Source organism: Heteronotia binoei, chromosome 6, assembly GCF_032191835.1.
Source record: "Heteronotia binoei isolate CCM8104 ecotype False Entrance Well chromosome 6, APGP_CSIRO_Hbin_v1, whole genome shotgun sequence".
Lineage (NCBI taxonomy): Eukaryota > Metazoa > Chordata > Lepidosauria > Squamata > Gekkonidae > Heteronotia > Heteronotia binoei.
The window spans coordinates 4,520,792-4,546,124 of NC_083228.1; the positions used below are offsets into that span (position 1 = coordinate 4,520,792).

The window sequence follows — 25,333 nt, forward strand, 5'->3', positions numbered from 1 at the left end:
TTAAAGCAAACATGACATGGCAAGTGAACACCAGTCCAGGTCTTGCCAGACAGGGGCACAATCAAAGAGGGCAACGGCTATTCACTTTCCTGCACCTGCCAGAAGTCTTTTGAAAATCATTTTTGGAATAAAATACAGTTCTTTCCCGGGCTCAGTAATCAAGGCCAAGTCTGCTCTTCAGTTAGCTCTTCTCAGCGTTGTCCAGGGAGACAAGATTACATTTCCCCGTAGCCACTTGTTTCAACAAGAGACCTTGTGAGGGTTAGTAATTGGAAACATGTTTCTACAATAAGGTTAGTATCATACGGAATCCAAAACGGGTTACATTTAATATAAGCCTATTAATAAGCAAAAATAATAATACCAGGGTAATAACATTGATCATGAAAATGTCAATCAGAAACCAGAAACCGCGAAATGCAACCCTGTCAGGGACTTGTTCCTGACACGGACAAAGCGGTCCCTCAGTGGAACAGGCTTCCTTGGGAGGTGGTGGGCTCTTCTTCCTTGGAGGTTTTTAAGCAGAGGCTAAATGGCCATCTGACAGCAGTGCAGATCCTGTGAATTAGGCAGGTCATGGGAAGGAGGGCAGGAAGGGCTGCATCAGTGCTTGGTTCTCATAGTCCTTTCTTACACACCCAGGGAAATGCTAGTTGCCACTTTGAGGTCAGTCAGCAATTTTTCTCCAGGCCAGTTTGGCAAGGGTTTCTGGAGGTTTTTGCCATCTTCTAGCCAAGGAGCCTGGGCCAATGGGGATATATGTTTTGGGGGGAATTTACTGCATTGTGCAGGGGGTTGGACTAGATGACCTTGGAGATCTCTTCCAACTGTATGATTCTGTGGCCAAAGGAATAAACAGCTTTAAAGGAGGATTAGATAGATTCATGGAGGATGAGTCTATAAATAGCTCCCAGCCATGGTGACTCCAAGTTCAGAGGCACTAAACCTCTGAATCCCAGAGCCAGGAGCCAATGAGCAGGAAAATGACTTGGCCTCTCTGGCCTATTGTTGGCTGTCCGGAGGAACCGGCTGGCCACTGTGTGAGACAGGATGCTGGACTAGATGGACCGTCACTGGTCTGATCCAACAGGGCTCTTCTGAGGTTCTTCTCAAGGGAAGGCCTTGGCCTCTACTGCCCTGTTGTTGGGCCTCCAGAGGAACTGGGTGGCCACTGTGTGAGACAGGATGCTGGACTAGATGGACCTTCACTGGTCTGATCCAGCAGGGTACTTCTGATGCTCTTCTCAGGAGAGCCTTGGCCTCTCTGGCCTGTTGTTGGCCCTCCAAGAGGAACTGGCCGGCCACTGTGTGAGACAGGATGATGCAGGACTAGATGGTGTAATTCACCAGAGCTCTTTTTACATTCTCATGAAGACACACCTAGTGGGAAACACCTTGCCTGGCCGAGGCACATGAGGCTCATGGATGCAGTTGCTTTGCCCAGGTGTGTCGGTCTCTGGATCTTATATTCAAGGCTCATATTTCTGATTCAACTACAATTTCTAACCACTGATCATGTGGTGTAAGATTGGTCTGTACTGGGTTGTGGCCCAAGCCTATTCACTATGCCCTTTAAGTACACCTAATTCATTATTGACTATACATGTATTTAGGAGCCCTGTGGCGCAGCGTGGTAAGCTGCAGTACTGCAGTCCAAGCTCTGCTCATAATCTGAGTTCGATCCCAGCAGAAGCTGGGTTCAGGTAGCCGGCTCAAGGTTGACTCAGCCTCCCATCCTTCCGAGGTCAGTAAAATGAGTACCCAGCTTGCTGGGGGGAAAGTGTAGATGACTTGGGAAGGCAATTGCAAACCGCCCTATAAAAAGTCTGCCATGAAAACGTCATGATGCGACATCACCCCAGAGTCGGAAACAACTGGTTCTTGCACATATACGTGTATTTATTAGAAAAATTGTTTAAAGAATGACTCATAAAAATTCACCAACTGTATGAAACTATCAGGTGCTTAGTCTGTTTCTTCACATGATGGTTGTCCTACAAATGGGCCAGGACAGAAGTTTCTGTGGTTTCGGCCACAGAGGGATCAAAGTCTCCTCTTCTGTTATGCACCCCTTAGAAAACAACTTGCTGGTGGTCCCTGGCCCCGAAGACATCTGGCTTTTTTGGTTCGGGCCCCAACCTGGTGGAACTCTCTGCCACATACCATCCAGGACCTGCGGGATCTGATGCAATTTGCAGGACTTGAAAGGCAGACATGTCCCACCAGGCTTTTGGGTAGGGCAGCAGCATTTTCCATCTGGCTGGCAAACTCTTCTACTAACTACATCTGTTTTGCACTCTTTCGCCCACCTGGTAATTGGAACGGGGACTATTTATCACCATCAGAAAGCCAGTGTGGTGCAGTTGTTAAGTGTGCGGACTCTTACCTGGGAGAACCGGGTTTGATTCCCCACTCCTCCACTTGCACCTGCTGACGTCACCTCGAGTCAGCCACAGTTCTCTCAGAGCTGTTTTGCTCAAGAGCAGTTCTGGGAGAGTTCTCTCAGTTCCACCCACCTCACAGGGAAAGGAGATTGTAGGCCACTCTGAGACTCTTTCAGGTAGTGAAGAGTGGGGTATAAAATCAATCTCATCTCCTTCTCCTTCTTGATTTTAATTGGTCCTATTCTGTTGTGGTTTTATATAAGTTGTACTTTGCCCAGACTGGGCAATTTATAGATACAATAAATAAGAATAATAACCAAAGGACATCAAAAGTAGATTCATAAACAAGTTGCACCCAAACAATCAAGACAAAGGCAAGCAAGGCAGAGAAGAAAAGCCAAAGGAAGGAAGGAAGGAAGGAAGGAAGGAAGGAAGGAAGGAAGGAAGGAAGGAAGGAAGGAAGGAAGGAAGGAAGGAAGGAAGGCAGGCAGGCAGGCAGGCAGGCAGGCAGGCAGGAAGGAAGGAAGGAAGGAAGGAAGGAAGGAAGGAAGGAAGGAAGGAAGGAAGGAAGGAAGGCAGGCAGGCAGGCAGGCCACTCTAGTCCAGCTTTCCAGCAGCCCCCTCTTTGCCTTGGGAGGAGGCAAGAAAGAAGCCAGAAAAGATGCGGCTGAGCCTCGGTGTCCAGCACAAGTTCAACCGAGGGCTGGAGAAGACCTTTGCCAGAGACTCTGGAGAGCAGCTGCCAGTAACAGCAGACTGTGCTGGGTGAGGCAGGTCAGTGGTCTGATACAGTGTCAGAAGGCTTCGCTAACAAGAATAGGACTAATTCTGGTTGCTTCGATGTAAATGGCTGAGAGCAAAAAGGACAAGCAGTACAGAAGCACAGTCAACAAATATCTTCCCACCCTTTGTCTTCAAATTCTAGAATTTTGCTCCTCCTTCCTCTAATAATTTGCTAACATTGCATCTGTTATTTTGCGGAAGGCACTGCATTACCCAGGTGTTTGAACTATCTCATGACAATGACTTCCATGTCTAACCCTGGCCAATACAAAAAGTAGCTCCCAGGAGTCATAGAATCATAGAATAATAAAGTTGGAAGGAACCTCCAAGGTCATCTAGTCCAACCTCAACCTCTAGTCCAACCTCTTCATATGAAGAGGGTAACAGAATTTGTTTTTCAAGTACCTCTGGCATACAAAGACACTCTCAGCCTTAAGAAATCATAACAAGGAAAATGGCATCATTGTTGATTTTTTCTTCTCCGAAAGGTTCACCGCCTCCTGCTGCAGTCCCTGAGATCCACTAGGGTTGGAGCCAAGTCCTCCCAATGCTCAAGACACACAATGAGGCCCTCACAGTGGGAGCTCCAAGATCCCCAGTCAACTGCTTGAGCCCACAAGTCTGCCTATTTTCCACAGGCAAACAAAAATGGTTTTAATTAGTCCAGTCTTCAATAGCAAATGACTGATGCCTCTATTATTAATTAATTTGTACCGGGTTTAATGTCATCATGCACACTTGCTTCCATGGCATAGACTGGTGGAATAAAAAGCCAACAAACAAACACAGAGCCACTGCAGTCAATGGTAGAGAACACCCAGTTTGGGAAGAACCAAGCTTTGCAAGACCAGAGAAAACCTGGGCACAATTCCTATTCTGGACACCTCCTCCCCCCACCCCCCCACCCCCTGCGGTGGGTGTATGGAATCTTCCAACCCTTGAAGGGCCATGTAAGCAGAACCGAGACAAACACAAGGAGGTTTACCTTGTGAAGAGCAGCTGTACCATGTCGACCAGCGTGTGCTCTGCAGATTTTCTCAATAACTCTGAAGACAAAAACAAATAACACAGGTGTCATTACGCAGTGTGATATTATCTAGAGGTTTCTCCAGGCAGACTCTCCTCCAAGTGTTGTTTACCGAGGATTACCAGACATTTATTAAAACCAGCTCCAGCCTCAGCTGTGCAGCAAAACGTGCAACTGCACAGCAAGTGGCGCTCCAGAGCTGAAGGGGGGTGGGGGAAGAGGGAAGTGAGTTTTATTAAGCTGTAGAAACTTGGCTGTGCCAACTTAGCATATCTTATGCTTGTCTGCATTCCAGTGCACAGCAATGCTGCATATAGTGGTTCAGTCATGGGTAAGAGTGCTATCAAGTTGGCCCAGGATGGGTTGGGAATTGTTGGTTCAAAAACCTACCACTAAGCCTCATCTCAAAGCATATACGAAAGCAGGACTGCATGATTTCACACACGGACTCATTAGTGAGATGAGCTCCGACGGGAGCAAGGAGGAGAGTCCGCAAGACCTGAAAGGACAAAGCAACAAATCAACACACAAACACACAATGACTTCTGCACATCAGACAAGAAATCTGTGCACAATCTTCAACTGAAGCAGCAAAAGTGGGATAAGATCTTCCTTGCCCCATTCCCTTAAAGGTGTCTATGTAACTTTGTTCCAGGTGGGTAGCCATAATGGTCTGAAGCAACGTGACAAAGTTAAGAGTCCAATAGCACCTTTAAGACCAACAACATTTTATTCGGGATGAATAGCAAGCTACGTTCATCAGATCATTATAGTTTAGATTCAATTCTGGAAGAAAACAGGCAAATACATGTCTCAGAGAGAGTGTGAAGAATGTTAAGAGTGGTTCTATGGCCCTGTTTTTGTATCTCATTACATATGCTAAACTCATTCAGTCTTTGAGCAAGATGGCAAATGGTTAATACCTGCAAGATCTTCATCAGGACCACCTCATCACTTGCAGGGTCTGTGCCCACAAACCGGGCATGCGTGATGGCATCAGCCATGTTCTCCATTCCCTCAGCTGTGCCCTCATGGGTGGAATCTGTGTGACACAGGGGAATTTTGGGCAAGGTCAGACAAAAGGAATCTGGGCTGAGAGCGCAATGGAACTTTTATTTGCACACACACAAACACCTTCTTGTACATCAGCCTAATTCATATTAATATTAGAAACAAAATTCTAAATGTTTCTCCTTCAATGAAAAATTCCTATTTGCCTTGAACAAAAGATGACCTCTCCTCCCCCCATCCAAAAAAAAAGCACGAGGAATGCTGGTTACAATCTAAGAGGTCCAGAATGTCGAGAGGAGATGAACATCAGAAATTGGGGTGCAGGAATTAGCTTTCACAATCCGACAAGCATTTTCGTCTTTCCATCCCACCTAGCAAATTTTACCCATGTCCATATGGATATCAACTCCTTCCCCAATGCATACTGGAAACTCCAGGGCAATAAATCACCTGGATGGACTGAGGAATTGGCTCCTGGGTTCACCACAAGAGAGATGCCCCCTAGCCTCTGTGTTTGAGGAATGGGAGGGCAGGAGGACAGCTTTCTATAGAGGGAGACAAACGATGCTCTCTGCAGCACTCATGAGCCCTTGCCTACTCCAGCAATCAGACTATTAGCATCACTCTCTTCTCTCTCCTCTGCCTTAGGACTTCTTGCAGGTGGGACGAGTGGTTTCCTGCCAGAGCCTCTAGTGTGTGGATGGAGTCCTGCTGAGCGGCAGGGCCAGAAGCCAGGTGAGCTCTCATTGTGGCTGAAGAGTGACCCTGAGATGAGCAGGTGGGGAGCAGGACAGACTCAGAAATCTGGGGCAGATGCCTCTCCCTTGATGACTGGAGGTCGTCTCCACAACTATCAAGGACACAGAAAGACCAGCTGCAGGTCAGTTATTACCATGAAAAGAACTGAATGGGAAAAGACAGGTTGCTTACCTGTAACTGTAGATCTTCGAGTGGTCATCTGTGCAATCACACACATGGGATAGAGCGCCTGCACCAATCCCCGAATCAGTACCTTAAAAGCCCGGGATTTTTCCGCGCTTGGCGCCAATGGGCATGCACAGGCGTCCCAATGCACATGCTCACCGGCGCCAGAATGGGGATCTCGCCAGTTCCTTCCTGACCGCTGGAAGCCCCTACTGGAGGGAGACCGTCAGCAGCGGGGAAGGAGGGCGGGTAGTGTGAATGCACAGATGACCACTCGAAGATCTACAGTTACAGGTAAGCAACCTGTCTATCTTCTTCGTGGTCTCTGTGCTTCACACTCATGGGAGATTAGCAAGCAAGACATACCTGGAGGCGGGAAGGTGGTCAACCGGAAGAAACAGCTTGCAGCACCGCAGTTCCCAAACGAGTCCTCTGTTGAGCATGAACGTCCAGCGCGTAGTGCTTCATAAAGGCATGCGGAGAGGACCAGGTGGCAACCTTGCAAACATCCGTCAGAGACACGCCTTTCAGGAATGCCACCGCCCTTCCACATTGCCATCGCCCTTGTAGAGTGGCTGCGAACAGGCCCAGGTAACGGCTTCTTAGCCAACAAATAACACAGTTTAATAGTCTCAGAGAGCCATTTTGACAGTCTCTAAGACAAAACCCTGGAACCTAACTTAGGGGCAGCGTATGAAACAAAAAGCTGCTTGTCCTTGCGAAAACTCTTAGAACGACTTAAATAAATCAATAAGGCATGCTTTACATCTAAAGCATTTAACCTACGCTCCTCATCCGAGGAAAGCGAAGGATGAAAAGTGGGCAACCAAACTTCTAGGTTGAGGTGGAACTGAGAAACCACCTTGGGAAGAAAAGAAATATCAGGAGCTAATGAAACTCCAGCTTCCTGAAAAACAAGATACGGATAGTCACAACGCATCGCCTTGAGCTCCCCCGCACGACGTGCGGATGTGATGGCTACAAAAAACGCAGTCTTCCATGAGAGAATGAACATGCGGCCATCGGCTCAAAGGGACGACAAGTCAGTCTGTCCAAAACCAAAGTCAAATCCCACAACTGTGGGGGCGATCTGGATGGGGGATGAAGTCGAAGCAAACCCTTCAAAAACCTCTTAGAATGAGGGTGTGCAAAAACAGAATGTCCCTCCACAGGTTCATGGAACGCAGATATTGTTGCCAAATAAACCTTGATGGAGGAAAAACAAGGCCAGCATCCACCAGGGATAACAAAAACTCAAAAATTACTGACACTCCCACCCGTTGGGGTGAAACTGAAGGATCAACTAGGAACTGAAGGAACTTCCGCCACTTCCTATCATAGGAAGTGCGGGTGGAAAGCTTCCTGCTATTCAGGAAGACGTGCTGGATTCTGCTAGAAAACCCAAAGGGTCGATAAGCCACGCTGTCAGCTTCAGGTGGGGCACATTGTGATGGAGTACCTGACCTCCCTGAGCTGACAGAAGGCCCAGTTCCGCCGGGAACTGGTAGAAGACCCCCCTCGCCAATTGGAGCAGGATCGGGAACCAGTTCTGGCGAGGCCACCAAGGAGTCATCAGGATGCAACATGGTCTCTCCCTTGCGATTTTGTTGACCACCTTTGTCAACAACGGCAGAGGCGGAAACAGATAGAGGAACCGGCCTTCCCACGGAAGCAGCAGACCGTCTCCCAACGACTCTGGATCCGCACCCCCTCTGGAACAGAATAGAGGACATTTCCTGTTCTCGGCTGTGGCAAAGACATCCACCTGAGGATACCCCCAAAGCTGAAAAACAGGATAGAGAAAGTACCACTGCAGTTCCCACTCGTGTGGGGAAGCCACGCCCCTGCTGAGGGAGTCTGCCTGCAAGTTGAGGACCCCAGGGAGGTGTGCAGCCTTCATGAAGATGTTGTAGTCCAAGCACTCCGACCAGTGCACAGAGCCGTCGAGAGACTGCCCCCCCCGCCTGTTGATGTAGCACAGGGCAGTGGTATTGTCCGTCAGCAGAGCAACAACCTTCCCCGCCACCAGAGGGCGAAAAGAACGGAGAGCAAATTGAACTGCCAGCAGTTCTAGATAATTTATGTGGCAGTGAGTCGATTTCAGAGGCCAAGGGCCCCCCACACACAGACCGTCCATGTGGGCCCCCCACCCCCACAAAGATGCATCTGTTGTGATAGTCACAGAGGGTGCTGGGAGATGAAATGGAGCTCCCTGACAGATGTTGCTCTTTGACTTCCACCACTGCAGAGTTTGAAGAGTCGCCGGTGGAATGGTAAACCTCTTCTGAGGTGAGTGTCTCAATGGTCAAAACTGACAGAGAAACCAGAGTTGTAGTCCTCTCATCCTCAGCTTCGCAAAAAGTAGCATGCTTGTCGTCGCCGCCATCAGCCCCAGCATCCGCTGCAGCTGCTGTGCTCAACCCCACTTTCGACTTTGCAGAAGTTGCACAAGGTTGATAATGTCCACCGCTCTCTGCTGAGGCAGGAACGCCTGATGCAGGTTGGTGTCCAGCAAAGCCCCTATGAACTGAACTGTCCTCGATGGAGTAAGGTGTGATTTCTCCAAATTGACCTGCAGACCCAAGGTGTCGAGAAGACGAAGAGTGATGGCAAATGTGGGATGACAAACTCTCTTTCGACTCCGCCACAAGGAGCCAGTCATCAATGTATGGAAAGACGACTATCCCTTGAAGTAGGAGATGAGCAGCCACAATGCTCATCATCTTTGTGAACACCCGAGGTGCAGTGGACAGGCCGAACGGAAGGGCTTTAAACTGGAAGTGCTGAGAACCTATTACAAACAGAAGGAAACGTCTGAACGCAGGATGGATGCTGACGTGAAAGTAGGCGTCCTTGAGGTCCAGAGTTGCCATCCAGTCCCCTTGGTTGATGAGGGGCAGGATCGTCTGCAAAGTGGACATTCTGAACTTCTGGTACAGAATAAATTTGTTCAGACTCCGAAGATCCATGATTGGTCTTAAGCCCCCGTCCCGCTTGGGAACCAGGAAGTAGCGAGAGTAAAAACCTCCTGTTCTGGTCTCCATCGGAACTCTCTCTATGGCTTGTTTCTGCAGGAGGCTGTTCACCTCCGCCAGCAGAGGTGGGGAAGGGGGTGTGGTAATCACCACGGATTGGTTCGGAATCTGAGCAAAGTCTATCCTGTAGCCTTCCGCTATGATGGAAAGTGCCCACCTGTCGGTAGTGATGGACTCCCAAGCCGACAGGAAGGGGAGAAGGCGGATAGAAGAAGAAGAAATGGGGATGATGACGCATGCTACGGGAAAGTCAAAGGCCCTGCTTTTGAGGGCGAGTGCTCTTGGACTTGCCAGTGGTTTGAGATGAAGCGTAGCAGTTTCTGTTGTTCCCCCTGGAGGATGACCTGCCCTCAAATTGCGTCGAGCGAGGTCGCCACTGTTGCTCCGGGGAGAACTTCTGGTATTGTTTCTTCACCCAAGGTTTGTGCCACTGCTTTTGCTTTGCCACTCTAGAGGGCGCCTGTACACCTAGATTCCTGGACGTTTTAATGCTCTTGTCCATCTCCTGAAGCGCGCTGTCAGTGGTGGAGCTGAACAAGCCATCGCCCTCGAAGGGCAGATCTTCTACAAAGGCCCGGGTGTCTTGTTGGAAGGGCAATGGATCGAAGCCAAGAGTGGCGTCGGAGGCAGACAGCAGAGGTGATGGTCTTTGCAGATACATCAACCATATGCTTTGCTGCAGCCAATTGCTGTTTGGCCACAGCAAAGCCCTCCTTCTGCAACTTCTTTGCAGCCAATCTCTTCTCATCGCTCAGGGAAGACAAAAGGGGGGTAAGTTGCTCCCATACAGGGTATTGATATCTAGCCATGCATGCAGCATAGTTAGATACCTTGACTCCGAGAGCCCCCGCAGAATAAAATTTCCTCCCTACATTGTCCAGCTTCTTTCCCTCCTTATTTGGTGGGGAAGAGTGGGTTTTTCAGGCCTTGGATGAGGAGGAGACGACCACTGAATTAGGCTTCGGATGAGTGAAGAGAAACTCCGCTCCCGATTCCTGGACCCGATACATATGGTCCAGCCTCCTCGATGACACCGGTGTCGACGCTGGCTTCACCCAAGGCTCCTTCACGGCTTGAAGGATGACCTTCGTCACTGGCAGAGCAACCGCTGTAGATGTGTCCCATTGCATAATGTCGAACACGGTGTCGTCTACAACAGGTTGCAGTTGGGTCATCGGAAGCGAAAGCAAAAGTGCCATCCTCTTCACCAGGTCCCCATATGACTTCAGATCCTTCGAAGGTGAGATAGGAAGATCCTCAGCCCTATGAGACACTGGCGAAGGTTCCGAAGCCCAACCCGGCTCATCAGTACCGTCTTCAGAGTCCGATGATGAGGACACTCTGCACAGGGAGTGTTCCGAGAGCACCGGCGTTGACTCTCTCACCGGCGACCTAATTGACCCCGATGACTGAGGCTGAGCTTCTTCCCCCACCACTCTGCTTCTGTCGGGCGGGATGGAGATCAATGCCGACGGACGCCTTCTGGAAGGCTGAAAGAGCCAGGACATATGAGACATCTCGGACTGCTGGTCCCGGTCTGCAAACTCCTGTGGAGGGTACCACTGGTAAGATGGATAAGGGTAGGCATATGGAGGCCATTGTTGTTGTTCCCATGGTGGGGGCAGCGGGAAGCGACAAGCGATTGCAGTCGACTCTAGCTCTCTCCGACCCCTCTGCTCCATCGGTGCCGAAGGCTCCATCGGCACCGAAACTTCCACTTCCGAGACCGAGTCGCTCTCACTGCGCCGTCTGGACCCTGAGGAGTGGGAGCGTTGAGTCAGGTCGATCTTGTGCTCCGATGCCGATAGGCGCAGCTGTGAAGCACTGCCTCTCGACACCGAAAAGCTGCGATGCGGGGACACCAAGATCTTTTTTGGAGGAGCTGTCGATGCCGAAGCGTCGCAAGAAGGCAAAGGAGTGCGGGATGGTCTCTTCTTCCGCTTCTCTTTTGATTTCGCCTTCTTCGGTGTGGATGATCGGGTCCCCGAATCATCCAAACGCCTCTTAGCCGGGGTGTCCACGGACCCTTCAGAAGGCCGTTTAGTGGCACGCCCGCGCTCAACCAGCATCTAGGTCCTGATCGGCGAAGCCTCAGCCGATGTGACCGTCAGAGCCGTCGCCTCTCCCATCGGTACCGACGGGCCCGATGCCATCTTCTGAGGATGAAGTGCCGATTCGACTAGTGCCACTGAAAGCCTCGCCGCTCGATTCTTCCGAGTTTATTTAGAAAAACTCAGGCAGTGGGTGCACGAATCAACGCGGTGTCCCTCGCCCAAACAGAGAAGACAGAGGGAATGGCCGTTGGAGGGGGGCAATCTTCTTTCCACAGGAGCGGCACCTCTTAAAAAAACCCCAACGCCTTCCCAGAGACGCCCAGGAAAAAACCCACCCAGGAACGTCTCTGAGGGGAAAAACAGGGGGGGAAACTAAGCCCTGAAGGGCAAGTCCAACAAACATTTTTTTTGGGGGGGGGGTTACAACACTAACTATCTTAACTACTAACTAACTACACTAAGAAAAACAACAAACGGGCTATATACAATAGGTAGAAAGCAATCCAAAATTACTTTACCGACCAGGGACACGAAAGGAGATCCTCTCAGCGCAGTGGTCAGAAAGGAACTGGCGGGATCCCCGCTCTGGCGCCGGTGAGGAAAAATCCCGGGATTTTTAGGTACCGATTCGGGGATCGGCGCAGGCGCTCTATCCCATGAGTGTGAAGCACAGAGACCATGAAGAAGATCACAGTGCAGACTGAGGGCAACCTTTAGCTGTAGTCATGGGGAGGGGGGTACTGGGGAGCTGGTGACACCCAGGCAGGAGGCTTTAATCATGGCACATCACTGGAGTTGCAGTCCTCAGACTGAGGTAGGCCAAAGACTCCCTTGGCTTCTGTGATGCTTGTTCAAGGTGTCCAGCAATAGTCAGCACCAAATGCCACAAAGCTCCACCATGCTGGCTCCGGGGTGTGCAAGGCCAGCACCAGAGGCCAAACAGCTCACTCAGGACGCAGGCTGCTCAGAGGATAGCAAGAAACTGGCCTTGCTTCGCCAGCCTTTCAAAGGCTATTAGGCCCAGCCAAGTTACTGAGGCTCCTCCCACTGGAAGATTAATGTCACTCTGACTTGTCGTTTGCAGAGAAAGAAGGGCTGAGAGGAAGTCAGACACAGGTGCAAGGGAGGTCATAGGCCTGGGAGCTTCAAGGCCAGAGATCACTTTCCTTCTCTTACCCCAACCACAAACTGTGGACTTGGGCTGCAGAGAAATGGGGGGGGGGGGGAGAGCTCTTTCTTCTATTCCTTTTGCAATATGGAGATCAAAAGCCTTGGTTCTGCCCCTGCCCAGCCCGGATGGAAGAGAAAAAACAAACTTTTCTCCTCGGACACCTTCATTATGTACTCTGAGAAGGGGCTCATCATAATCTAAGCCCCAGCTGATCGCCTTCTGACCAACAGGCAGCCACAAGCATGGCCAGCAGCTGTTCAAGTTGCTCAAATCAAATGGAAGACATCCCTGGTCAGATCACAGTCTGATCACAGGATACCATTTACTGCTGAATCGGTTCGCTGAGAAATCATCCAAGGAGGGAGACCTGGGTTCAAATCCAAATTCTACCATGAATCTCACCAGGAGACTTTGGGGCACTCCCCATGTCTCAGCCTAAATGTACATCACAGGGTTGCTGTGAAGACAAAATGAGCCAGAAAGCGGAGTGCAATGTCCAGAGTTCCCTGGATAGAAACCTCCTCGGAATTAGAACTCCATCACCATACCTCAGATAGTATCTCCTCAACGATGGAATGACTACTTTTCAGGGAAGGAATATACTTGAACTGCTTTGCAGAAGAGAATGAAGTCCGGGGCACCAGCCTTTTTGGATCTGGTTTAATTTGAGACTCTTCTCAGAAAAGAACAGACACAGTCAATCTTCTTAAGGCATGCAGTTCCTACTCTTGAAGCCCGGTCTGGCTTCAGGTATGCAAGAGTCTCAAAGTAAATAATTCCCCCAACCAACCAGTCAGCTGCAGCCAAAAGTAGGGTCTACATTACTTGTTATAAGATTTAGTAAATGTCAGCAGTGTTGATTATAAAACTAGGTATCTAAAGAATGACACCTACAGAATGACAACGGCAGTCACAAAGTGACTGAAAAAACCTCATTGCCTTTGAAAGAGACAAAGGCCTCTTAAAGGACAGGCCAAGGGAGCTCAAACTTGGGACCCCGTTGCTCCTCCAGATCCCACTACCACTTCCATTCAAGGGGAAGTATCGGTTCTTCACAGCTATACAAAAACAATTTAGATAAAGAATGGACTGTATTGCAGACCACACTATGACAACAGAAGAGTAAAGGCACAGTCCAATTCAAAACATTTTTGACTGAAATGACTGTGAGAAAACTGGCCATCAGGGTCACTAAAGTGGCTTCATGGAAACTTCAAGTACAAGAAAGTATGAAGCAGATGAGAAAATCACTCCACACATTATAAAATATGTTTTTGTAGGATACACACACATGGTCTCCCCACATCAAAACATTCTAAGAAATCTGGAGGCTCTTCTGGATTTCCTGCCCTCAGCTGCTGCATTACTTGTTACAAGACTTAGTAAATGACAGCAGTGTTGATTGACAGATGGCAGTCACAAAGTGACTGAAAAAGTCTCATTGCCTTAGGCTGAAAACAGACGACTTTCTAAATGCTTAACAATAGGTTTCTGCAGTGTTCACAACATGACCACCTGACAGTCTGCCCATAATCTTCCACGCAGCATAGATATTATGAAGCAGCACTTCAGGAAGCAAGCAACAGTTTTCGCTGACCTTAAAACCTGCTGTCTCAGAGCCATACCTATCAGTGCATACGACAGGAACTTATTCACTGAGGTCAGGGCCAATCCAGTGATAGGGCCTGTCGTGTCTTCAGAGCGGATAACTTCCAGGAAGGGGCGAAGAAAGACAATGGCCTCAACTGCTGAAAGATCTGTGACAGAAGACAAAACCACAGAATCATGAGAAGAAAGTGGCATCAGAGGCAGAGTAAGGTTTATTTATTTAAAACTCAGGTTGTGTAAAGGGGACCCTCTTTGCGAACCTATGGCTAATATATGTACAAATCTATCACAAGACAAGCCTTTATTGGCATATATGAAAATATAAATTAAGGGTTGGCCAGGTTACAGATTAGAAGAGTACAAAATCCATACAGAATAAAATTAGGATTACAAAATAGCAACATAGCAAAACCTGTTACATAGTACTACTTATCAGGACAAGTAACCATAGCTCTATAAAGAAACTTTGCTACTAATTCAGTTATTTCCGAATCAGAATTATTAAGAAGAAAAAGAACCTAAAAATCATCAGAGGTCTCCAAAATTTGGGCCAATATAGGATATAAAAGATCCCAGAGAGGACACTGGAGAAGAACACTGGCATCTCAACACCACCCATCTTACATGGACAGTCCCTTGGAATCTGCCAAATAACAACAGCTGATGGCTGAAGGGCATTGAATCTGGCCAAGGAAAAGGCTCTGCACACATTTGGAGCTAGAAGTTGATAGAGTTGTACAAATCTAATTCTCTTGGTAGTATGCAGCATAAATATGATTTTTAATTCTTTCTTGGTGCAAGCTGTTTCATATTATATTGTTTTTTGTCTACTAGATTTTTTTTACTCCACATTTTCAACAGGGGTACTGAAGGATAAAAAGGGGAGCGGGAAAAAGGGGGAAAACATGTATTAAATAAGCTTTGCTATGATTACCCAAATTCACAATATATGGCAGTTTACTAATATGAATACTGAAGATATTTCTTATTCCATGTACAAATACGTAAGAATAATTTAGCAAATGATATGACATGACATATTAGCACAGTAACATGAGATCATTTAATGAGAATGTGTGTGTGTGTGTGTGAAAGATAATACATGTATTAGCATTGTTGTCAGTTTGATCAACCATAAAATATTATATGTAACCTCATAATGGCCATTATAAAGTTTTCATGCTACCATTTGTTATATTTAAAAATAACAGTCACAACTAGTGTTATGTTAAATTTATTATATGTATTATCGCATACTGAACAACCAAGCTACACATTTAATTATGCTGAGCACAGAAATAAGCTTTAGTAAGTTATATTTCAGTATTTTACCACAAAAAGTCTGACTACAAAGAAAAATTATAATCATCATAAAAAACTTCCCAGTTGTTTTCAAATTTACCTTTTGGGCTTTGGTTAATATAATTTGTCAGTTTTGCCATAATTGCATACTCTTGCATCTTATCAATCCAGTTCTCTCATATTATATTGTTTTAATGGATAGTTTAATTTTCTAGTAGCCAAGGTGACAAGCTAAAAACAAATGGCTGAATCTTCAGTCAAATAAGTGCTGAAAAGACTGCCAATCTACATATCCCCAGAAGATTTGTTTTCAAGAGAACATCCCCGTCTGCAGAAGGTCCTGCAGCAGCTCCTTGTCTTCCGAAGCAAGTCTGGAGACCAGGGGTGCTCAGCGGGCCACAAGAGACCACAAGAGTCTGACAACCAACCACTGCAAGTTTGTTCTTTAAAGTAAGTTTGAACCCACAGCTAGAGTTTCAACAGCTGTGATCCACCCTGAGCAATATACGTAAGTCTGCAAAATAAATAGACGTTCTCCCATACCACAACATCATCTGTATCAGCCTAGTATAAATGATGCTGTATGGAAGAATGCTTGAAGAGACAATGAGAAAACCAACAACAGGCTACTTCTGAGAATGCCTAATAAAATCTGCAGGAGTCAAAAAACAATCCACACTTAACCTTGTTTCCAAATAACAGTTCTAACACTGCAGAACAACACACACAAGAAACTAACATCCCAGTAATGCAGGAGAGGCCAAGGCCAGGCCAGGGCACAAAAGAACTCTCAGCAACTTCAGCAGAACAAAGTTGGAGTCCAGTCAGGCACCTCTGAGACCAACAAAGTTTTATCCAAGGTGCGAGTTTCCGTCTGCAAAGCACATTTCATCAGATAAAATTAAGTGGGGAAAAACCATTCAAACTTATAGACAGGGTTGAAAAGCAAATCAGCCTATAACATGATGATGACAACACTTTGAGACAGACCAAGAACAACAAGCCAAGCAGGACTCTCCTTCTAGCAGGAGCTCCACACACCCCTGAGGTATCCAATCCTACTGGAGCTCAGAGTAGGCCCTGTACTAAGAGCCCTCTACGCTCCTGGAGGATTGGCCATATCAGGGGGGGTGGCTTAATATGCAGAGGAGCTCCTGCTAGAAAAAGAGCCCTGAAGCCAAGTGTATGGGGTCAACAGCTGTATGGATCCAGTTAAGGAGGAACAAGGGTTGAAGCAATAAATATGTCAAAGTATGTAAAAGAATCTTTTCTAATTGTGTAAATTCTGTACATTTGGCTTGTTGTTCCTGTTTCACCTCAAAATGTCATCATTACGTTATATGCTTAATTTGCTTTTCAACCCTGTCTATAAGTTTGAATGGTTTTCTTCCATCACTTGCACACAAAAGCTCATACTTTGAAAAAAAACTGTGTTGGTCTTAAAGGCGCCTGACTGGGCTCTAACTTTGTCCTGCTGCTTCAGACCAACACAGTTAGCCACCTGGGTCTAGCTAAGGTTCAGTGACCATTCCTCATCTAGAAAAATGAAACAGAACTCCAACTCAAACTACTAAACAAAGCAAAATCAATTGTCTCATGGCTAATTTGTCTGCCTCTGAGATTTATGATTTATACTATGACTTATGATTATTGATCACAGGTTCTAAGGTTCTCTACTGACATGCAAAAGCAGCTGCCCCAACACCCTGGCCAGGTTAAATGAAGCCCAAAGGAACTGCTTCATACAGCACCCTCACGAGAACACTGTGGTCCATCTGTCTTACTAACAGTGCAAGTCTGAGCCCTCATTTTGCCTTCTGAACGAAACCTGGCACATGTCACATATAGCAATATCGAGTATTTTAAAACAGATTCTGTTTGGAGTGGGGGGATGATAAGAGGCCAAAATTAGCAGGCAAAATTAAGCAGGACCAGGAGAAATTAAAAACTCTGTCAACGATACTTTAAGCTCCCTAGCTTTCCATGGCTTCTGCACTACAAATACCTTTCCCACAGCCAATTCCTTGGGTTGTCAAAAGGAAGGCTATATTGTTTTCGAGGGCTTTGAAAGAGAATCACAGAACTACCTTCAATCATATTCTTTCATTCACCTGGTCCTCAGAGCAGGAGGAAAAAATAATCAAACTAACTAGAGAGAACAAAATTCAAAACACAAAAGTCAGAAGGCTAATGAAAATAATAAAATGACACTTGAGGAAAAACAGCTGTCAAACAGAGAAAGGCAATATACTCTCTCCGCAACTGTTATAAGATCCTGTAAGCAGTCCTACATTATCTCAGTGCCGTGGATGGGGAGACATCAGTTCGCCTCATGAGTCACAGTGTCACAGTAGTCAAGTGCTGAACAGAGGACTTCTTACCTTGCAGCTCACATTTGGTCACAGCACTAGATCAGTTCTCATGACCGTGGAACCAAAAAAATGCACTAGATCAGTTTATTTGTATATTTGTAATACTTAGCTATGAGAACATGCTCAAACTGTATTGCAATACTTTCCAAATTAATGCATTCAATTTTACTGCAGAATTTCTACACTTCCACAATATGGCTGTGAGGGGGGGGAACAGTCCTGGAAAAGCCACCACCCCCCAAAAAAAAGGAAAGAGCAATGCACAAACCAGTCCCCCCCCGCCTCCCACTGTTGCCTCCTTTCCTGTGCCTCCCAGGCCCAGCTTGTGACAGATCACACCCACCTGTCACTTGGAGTCAAGATGATCCCAAAGATGAACAGCCCCCCCCCCCAAAAAAAAACCACCAGTTCCCTGAGTCCACTCACCACTTCTGGCAAGGGACCCTGCAGTAACTACAAATGCCTGCCTTATTAATGCCTTTAGCAAAACTCCCCTATGAAAGAAACCACCCAATCTTTATGTTCAGGTCTCATCCCTGACCAAACACAATCCTGCTTGGTTGCCCTCAGAGTTCTGTTCTGCAATGGTTCCACTCCCTCCTGAAGGACAGATCCCAGAAGTAGTTGGTAGAAGACTACTACCCCATCCCTTGGCCATGTGTAGTCCAGCCTAACGTGGTGGAACATCCCAAAATGCTGGGGCTTCCACTCTGACCTGGACCAGGAAGTCCAAAAGACAGGCCAAGTGAGACCCACTCTTTCTCTGCCTGCATCATGAGGCCAGCCAAGGCTGCAAACAAAGGATTTCTGGCTAAGGTTACAAAGGACATCCTCAAGGGCTATTTCCTATCACTTCCCTCCCCCCCCCCTCCACAAACCCCATACCATGGAAGAAGAAATAACAAAAGGGTCCCATCAGGTGAAGCATCTGTATTCTCACAGCTCACTAACAGCATCCAGTGGATTGTCTCCTTTTGTGGGACACCTATGCTTATTTTATGTACTTTATTTGATTTATAGTCTGCCCAGAGTCAAAGCAGGTTACATCATCAAAATCTCCAGGGGGAGCACAAGACAGGGGCAAGGACCCTCATCGAGGCAAGTCGGACCTCTCTGGAGCCAGGTACCACCAAAAGGTGTTGGGGGGCTGATCATAAAGACCTATGGGGCTTGTACAGGAAGAGGCAGTCCTAAGGTATGCTGGCCCCTGGTGGCATAGGACTTTAGAGGCAAGTACCAGCTAAGGAAGGGGTGTCAAATATGCGGCCCAGGGGCCAAATTAGGCCCCCAGAGGTGTCAAGCATGCTATTTCCAAGTGTTAGTTTTATCCATACCTTTCTTCTCTTCCCCCCTTCTCTCCTCCCCCCCCCCCCCCACCATGGATGCATAATAAATCCATCTGGATTCAGGATATTTAGTGTAACCTTGTATTAACGGTGTAGAATGCCTCTCCCCCAGATTCACACAGCCATGCCTTATCACCTAGCAGAGAATGTGTGAGAAATGGAGATGTTAACATTCCGTAGCCATAAAAGAGATACTAGAGAGTAGCCTTTGAACCTTCAACTCAATTTGCATCTTTATGTTATTCTTTTGAAGTTATCTGTAACCCTGCCTTTTGAAGTTTGTCTATAAAATACTGGTTTAAACAATTTTATTAATAACATATAGTAACAATGTCTGTTTATATCATTACTATCCCTAACCCATATGATATTTTCTAATCCCCCTCCCTCCGTTACTAGACTCCCGCCGAAGTTATATACTTGAGTTCACTTATAAAGGTACCCTTAACCAATCAAAGTTCAATTTCTCCCTTTTCTCATACTCATTATTAAAAAATTGTCCAATGTCTTTTTACATTCCACTCTTTCTCTATATATCCTCTAAATTTCTTCCACTCCCTTTTAAACACTTCCAAATCATAGTCTCTTAAAGTTCTTGTTTGTCCATCTCACTCCACGATAAAACTTTCACGATCCAATCCCATTTCTCTGGTATTTTTTCTTGCTTCCGCAACTGCACATACAGTGTCCTAGCAGCTGAGAGCAAGTACCAAATTAGAGTTCTATCTTCTTTTGGAAATTTTTCCATTTGTAATCCCAACAGAAAAGTCTCTGCAACTTTCTTAAAGTCATATCCCAGAATTTTAGATATTTCTTGTTGTATCATCTGCCAGAACTTTTTCACTTTTCCACAAGTCCACCACATATGATAAAAAGAACCTTCATGTTTCTTGCATTTCCAACATCTAGCCGACATCTTTTTACTCATCTTTGCCAATTTTTTTGGAGTCATATACCACCTATACATCATCTCGAAACAGTTCACTTTAATACTCTGACATGTTGATATTCTCATAGAGTTCTTCCAAAGATATTCCCATGTATCCATCTGTATTTCCTTATTTACATTAATTGCCCATTTAATCATTTGAGATTTTACTACTTCTTCTTCTGTAGACCATTTTAACAGTAATTTATATATTTTCGATATTAATTTTTCATTCTCTCCAAACAGAACCTTTTCCAATTCCGTTTGCTTGCGTCTAATTCCTTCAGATTTAATATCATTCTCCATCAAACTTTTTATTTGTTGCATTTGAAACCAGTCATACTTGTTGTTTAGCTCTTCGGCAGATTTTAATTCAACTTTATCACCTTGGATCTTTAGCAGTTGATTATATGACAACCCTCTCTCTTCATCCAATTCAACTGTTATTTTTATTACTTCTGCTGGCACTATCCATAACGGCTTTCTTTTATCACCATATTTCTTGTACTTTATCCATGTATTTAACAAGCTGTTTCTAATATAATGGTGAGAAAAAAGACCATCCATCTTTTTTCCCCATAGTACATATAAGCATGCCAGCCAAATTTATTTCCATGAGCTTCTAACAATAAAAGCTTTTTATTTAACAGCATCGTACAATCCTTTATCCACGTCAAACAAACTGCATCATGATATAATTCTTTTCAGGAGGAGCTCTGGGGTGTCTCTAGACGAGTTAAATCTTCTCTTTCCTCGAATCCCTTTCTAGCTTCTCTTCTACAAGTTTGGCGCAAGCACTGCAATCTGCTAGCCCCTCCAACTTCCCCCCTAGCCACATTTGTCGGCCAACCCTGGTTTACTCCAGGTTTGTATAAAAACTCTTTCTCAAAATGGAGACAATTGCGGCTGACTCGCTTTGTTGATGTCCTCTCCAAGGGGATACTGAAAGATAAAGTGACCTTAGAGGCAAACTCTGAAATTCGACTTCCTTGGTTTGAATACCTGCAACTCAGACATTTACTAGATACTCATCTCTTTAGCCCTCCCTTGCGGATTCATCTTGGTGATTTTGAAAAAATTTTGTTTAATGACTCAGCCCCTATTAAAGGTTTGATATCAAAAATTTACAAACTGCTACTTCACTCCATTGACACAAAACCACACTCCTATCAAGGGGCCTGGCACCGAGATCTGGGTACCGAGCTAACCAAAGAGCAGTGGCAGGCTATTTGGAGTTCTTCCATATATAAAACGAAGGCAATGAACGTGCAACTTCAAGCCATTAAAGTTCTCACACGCTGGTATAAGACCCCGGTGCAATTATCACACTCCTTCTCTACTTCGCCCCTCTGTTTTAAGAACTGCGGCCAGAGTGGCACATTCTTTCACTCCTGGTGGCTCTGCCCCATTATACAAAGCTTTTGGAGGCTAATTTACCAAGAAGTACATGCCCTCACCTCATACTCCCCACCTTTCACGCCGGAGTACGCTCTCCTGAACCTTGTAGGCACCTCACGCATTCCTGAGCACGCGGAGGAACTAATTTCACATATGTTCATGGCAGCTAAATTTGCAATTGCCCTGGTTTGGAAGCAACAAACTCCTCCCTCGAGACAGGCATGGTGGCTGAAACTATGGGATTATTTTGTCTTAGATAAGCTCACCTATGACTTAGATCCTCGTTGCTCCTCCCAGACCGCTTCCTCGGACTTTGTGTGTAAATGGCGTCCCTTTATTGATAAAGTCTCAAAAGACAGCAGATGGCGTCAAAAATGGCGTCCCTTTATTGATAAAGTCTCAAAAGACAGCAGAAAAGACAGATTCATACCATGCTATATTAATGTCATGCCAACTACTGTTGTAATTAGTTTTTTAATGGTTAACATTGTATGTATCCACTTCCTCACTATATATTGGTATATGCTATGCATCTGCTGATGTACTACCACCTTTGTACCTTGAACTTCATACCAATAAAGCTTTTCTATTAAAAAAAATGATATAATCTTAAATCTGGAAGCTGAAATCCTCCCCTCTCTTTAGCATCCGTTAAAATTTTCATCTTAATCCTTGTTTTTTTCCCAGCCCATACAAATTCGGAGATCTTCCTTTGCCATTTATTAAATTGTTTACTATCTTTCACAATCGGAATAGTTTGGAACAAATACATTATTCTTGGCAAAATGTTCATCTTAATTGCAGCAATCCTACCCAACAAAGACAAATTAAGTCTATTCCATTTCATCATATCTTCATCCATCTTACGCCGTAACTTTTCATAGTTGTTTTTGTACAAATCAATATTCTTCATTGTTATTTCTAGACTTAGATATTTAACTTTAGAAGTGACTTCACATACCGTCAAACTCTGCAATTCTTTGTTTATTTAGTTGCATATTTTTACATTAAAAATTCAATTTCTCTTTATTTATATAGAGTCCTGCCATTTCTCCATATTCTTTTATCTTAGCTAGCAACAAAGGTATCACTTGTATCGGATTTTCAGTTATAAACACAATATCGTCTGCAAATGCTCTATATTTATAAGAAAATCCTCTAATTTTCAATCCTTCTATCTCTTTGTCGTCTTGTATTTGCATTAGCAGGATTTCAAGAGTCATTATAAACAACAATGGTGAAAGCGGACATCCTTGTCTTGTACCTTTGCTCACCTTCATTTCATTTGTAAGGTCTGCATTTATACACAATTTTGCATGTTGATCCATATATATTGCTTTTGTCATTCTTATAAAATGTTCTCCCAGATTTATTTTTTCCATTACTGCAAACATAAAGTCCCATTTAAAATTATCAAAGGCTTTTTCTGCATCTACAAAAAATAACGCCGCCTCTTTTTCTGGATGTTTCTCATAATATTCTACAATATTTACAACAGTTCTTACATTGTCTCTTATTTGCCTTTTAGGGAGAAATCCTGCTTGATCTTCCTTTATAAAATTAATCAAATATTGCTTGAGTCGTTCTGCCAAGATTCTTGTATATATCTTATAGTCATTGTTTAATAATGAAATTGGTCTATAGTTCTTTACATTTGTGACATCTCTATCTTCCTTGGGAATCAACGAGATTACAGCTTCTTTCCAAGTATTTGGAATTTTCCCTTTTATTCTTATCGTGTTCATCAGTTTTTGCAATTTTGGTACCATCTCATCTTTGAGAGTTTTATAAAATTTAGTTGTATATCCATCCGGCCCAGGAGCCTTACCTACTTTCATTACATTTATTGCTGCTTCAATTTCAATTTTTTCTACTGGATCATTCAAAATCTTTTTCATATACTCAGTCAAGAGTGCAATTTTAATATTTCATAAATACTCTTCCATTTTTTCTTCTTTTATCTTCACACCTTTGAATAAATTTGCATAATATTTAAAAAATTCTCTTTTAATTCCTTCTTGGTCTACTATCTCTTTTCCGCTAACCACGATTTTATTAATAATTTTATTTTCTTTCTTTTTCTTCAGTTGCAAAGCTAAATACTTCCCAGGTTTATTCGCACCTTCAAACGATTTTTGTTGCAAACTTTTTAAACTCCATTCTAATTCTTTATTCAACAAATGTCTTACTTGGGCTTGTAAGCCGCCCTGAGCCTGTGAGCCGCCCTGAGCCTGCTTGTGCGGGGAGGGCGGGATATAAATAAAAAGTATTATTATTATTATTATTATTATTATTATTATTTAGTAATTTTCTTTTTCTCTGGTCTTTTTCTTAGTTCCCCTTCTTTTTTTCATTTTGAATGTCCAACATCTGCTTTTCTTTTGCACTCTTATCTTTATTATTCAATATAATCAATAGTCCTCTCATTACAGCTTTGTAAGTATCCCAAACCATCTGGAATTCTATATCATCAGTATCATTTATTTGGAAAAAAGCTATAGTTTCTTTTTCTAGAAATGTCACAATATCTTTATCTTGTAACAAATCCTCATTTATTCTCCATCTTCTTGTTTTTTTTTTCAATTTTGTAACCCAGATTATTGGATTATGATCTGCACATATCTTTGGTAGAATCTCTACTTTTCTAGTTATGAGGCCCAAACTTTTAGAGCCCCATAGCATATCAATTCTAGAAAAAGTATTATGTCTTGCTGAAAAGAAAGTATAGTCTCTTACTTCAGGGTTTAATTTTCTCCAAATATCCTCCAAACTTTCTTGTTTAATCAACTCAAAAAATGATTTTGGCAGTCTCCCTTCTTTATTATTGCTCTTTTGGCCAGGCCTATCTATATTGTTTTGTATTGTTCCATTGAAATCACAAGATCTGGTCAAAGGACACTTCATCCAACTGTCGATTAATGTCTTTAAAAAAAAACATCTTTTGCTCCATTAGGTGCATATAGTCCTAGTAACAACGTTTTCTTTGCATCCATCATCACTTCCACTGCTATATATCTTCCATCTTTATCTTTAAATATCAATTTGGTTCTAATTGTTCTTTAATGTAAAAGACCACACCCCTTTTCTTTTGATCCGCCAATTAAAAAAAATTCCAACCCCAATTGTTTGTTCCACAAAAATTTATAATCCTTTTGTTGTATATGAACTTCCTGTAAACAAATTATATTACATTTTTGTTTTTTAATCCAATGAAATGTTGCTTTTCGTTTTTGTGGTGAATTTAGTCCATTTATATTCCAAGATAATAACTTGTAATCCATTATGATGCAAAGTCTTTATTCTCTTCAAAAAAACTACACATCTCTTGCTCATTCCTTATTGTAGTCCTTCTTCCACGTTGCTCAAAGCCCAAACCTTTGGGTATTATCCATCTATATCTCGTTCCCTCTGCACGTAGCTTCTCTGTTAACCTCTTGTATTTCTTCCTGTTGTTTATCACTTGTCTTGGCAGCTCTTTCATTATTTTGACTCTACTCCCTTCCACTATCAGAGCCTTTTGAAAATTTTTATTCAGAATTTTCCCTGCCATGTCTTTTGTCCTTCGTTTTATAACTATATCTCTTGGTAAGCCTTTATCTTTTGCATGTGATGAATTAACTCTATAGATACTGTCAAACATGTTTCTGGACCTTTCAGGATCTTCCTCTAAATAGTCAGCAATTATTTTCACCATACAGTCCATTAAATCAGTTCCCTCCCCTTCAGGTATTCCTCTCAGACACACTTTCCATTAATCTGCAGTCATGTACTGTTACCTTCTCTTGAAGCTTTAATAAGGTGGAAGCATGTACATCAACTTTCTCTTCAACATCCTTGATTCTGTTTGTAACTATACCCAACTCATTTTTAAAATCTTCAACTTCTTTTTTAAGGTCTCCAATGTCTTTTTTACAAGCTGTTAACATATTCTCCACACCTTTCATGATCCTGGCCTCCATGGTATCAAACTGACTTTGCATTTTATCCGAA

At 44.3% G+C, this 25,333-nt stretch overlaps 1 protein-coding gene across 1 annotated transcript in view; it reads right to left on the minus strand.

Moving 5' to 3' along the window:
- The window catches only part of GBF1 (golgi brefeldin A resistant guanine nucleotide exchange factor 1), a 223,322-nt gene that overhangs the window by 125,430 nt on the left and 72,559 nt on the right, over window positions 1-25,333 (minus strand). The window contains exons 3-6 of the mRNA XM_060240967.1: window positions 14,015-14,146; window positions 5,118-5,236; window positions 4,585-4,693; window positions 4,153-4,213 (exon numbers count right to left, since the gene is read on the minus strand). Of these exons, the coding sequence (XP_060096950.1) occupies window positions 4,153-4,213; window positions 4,585-4,693; window positions 5,118-5,236; window positions 14,015-14,146 (421 nt within the window). The remainder of the gene's footprint in view (window positions 1-4,152; window positions 4,214-4,584; window positions 4,694-5,117; window positions 5,237-14,014; window positions 14,147-25,333) is intronic.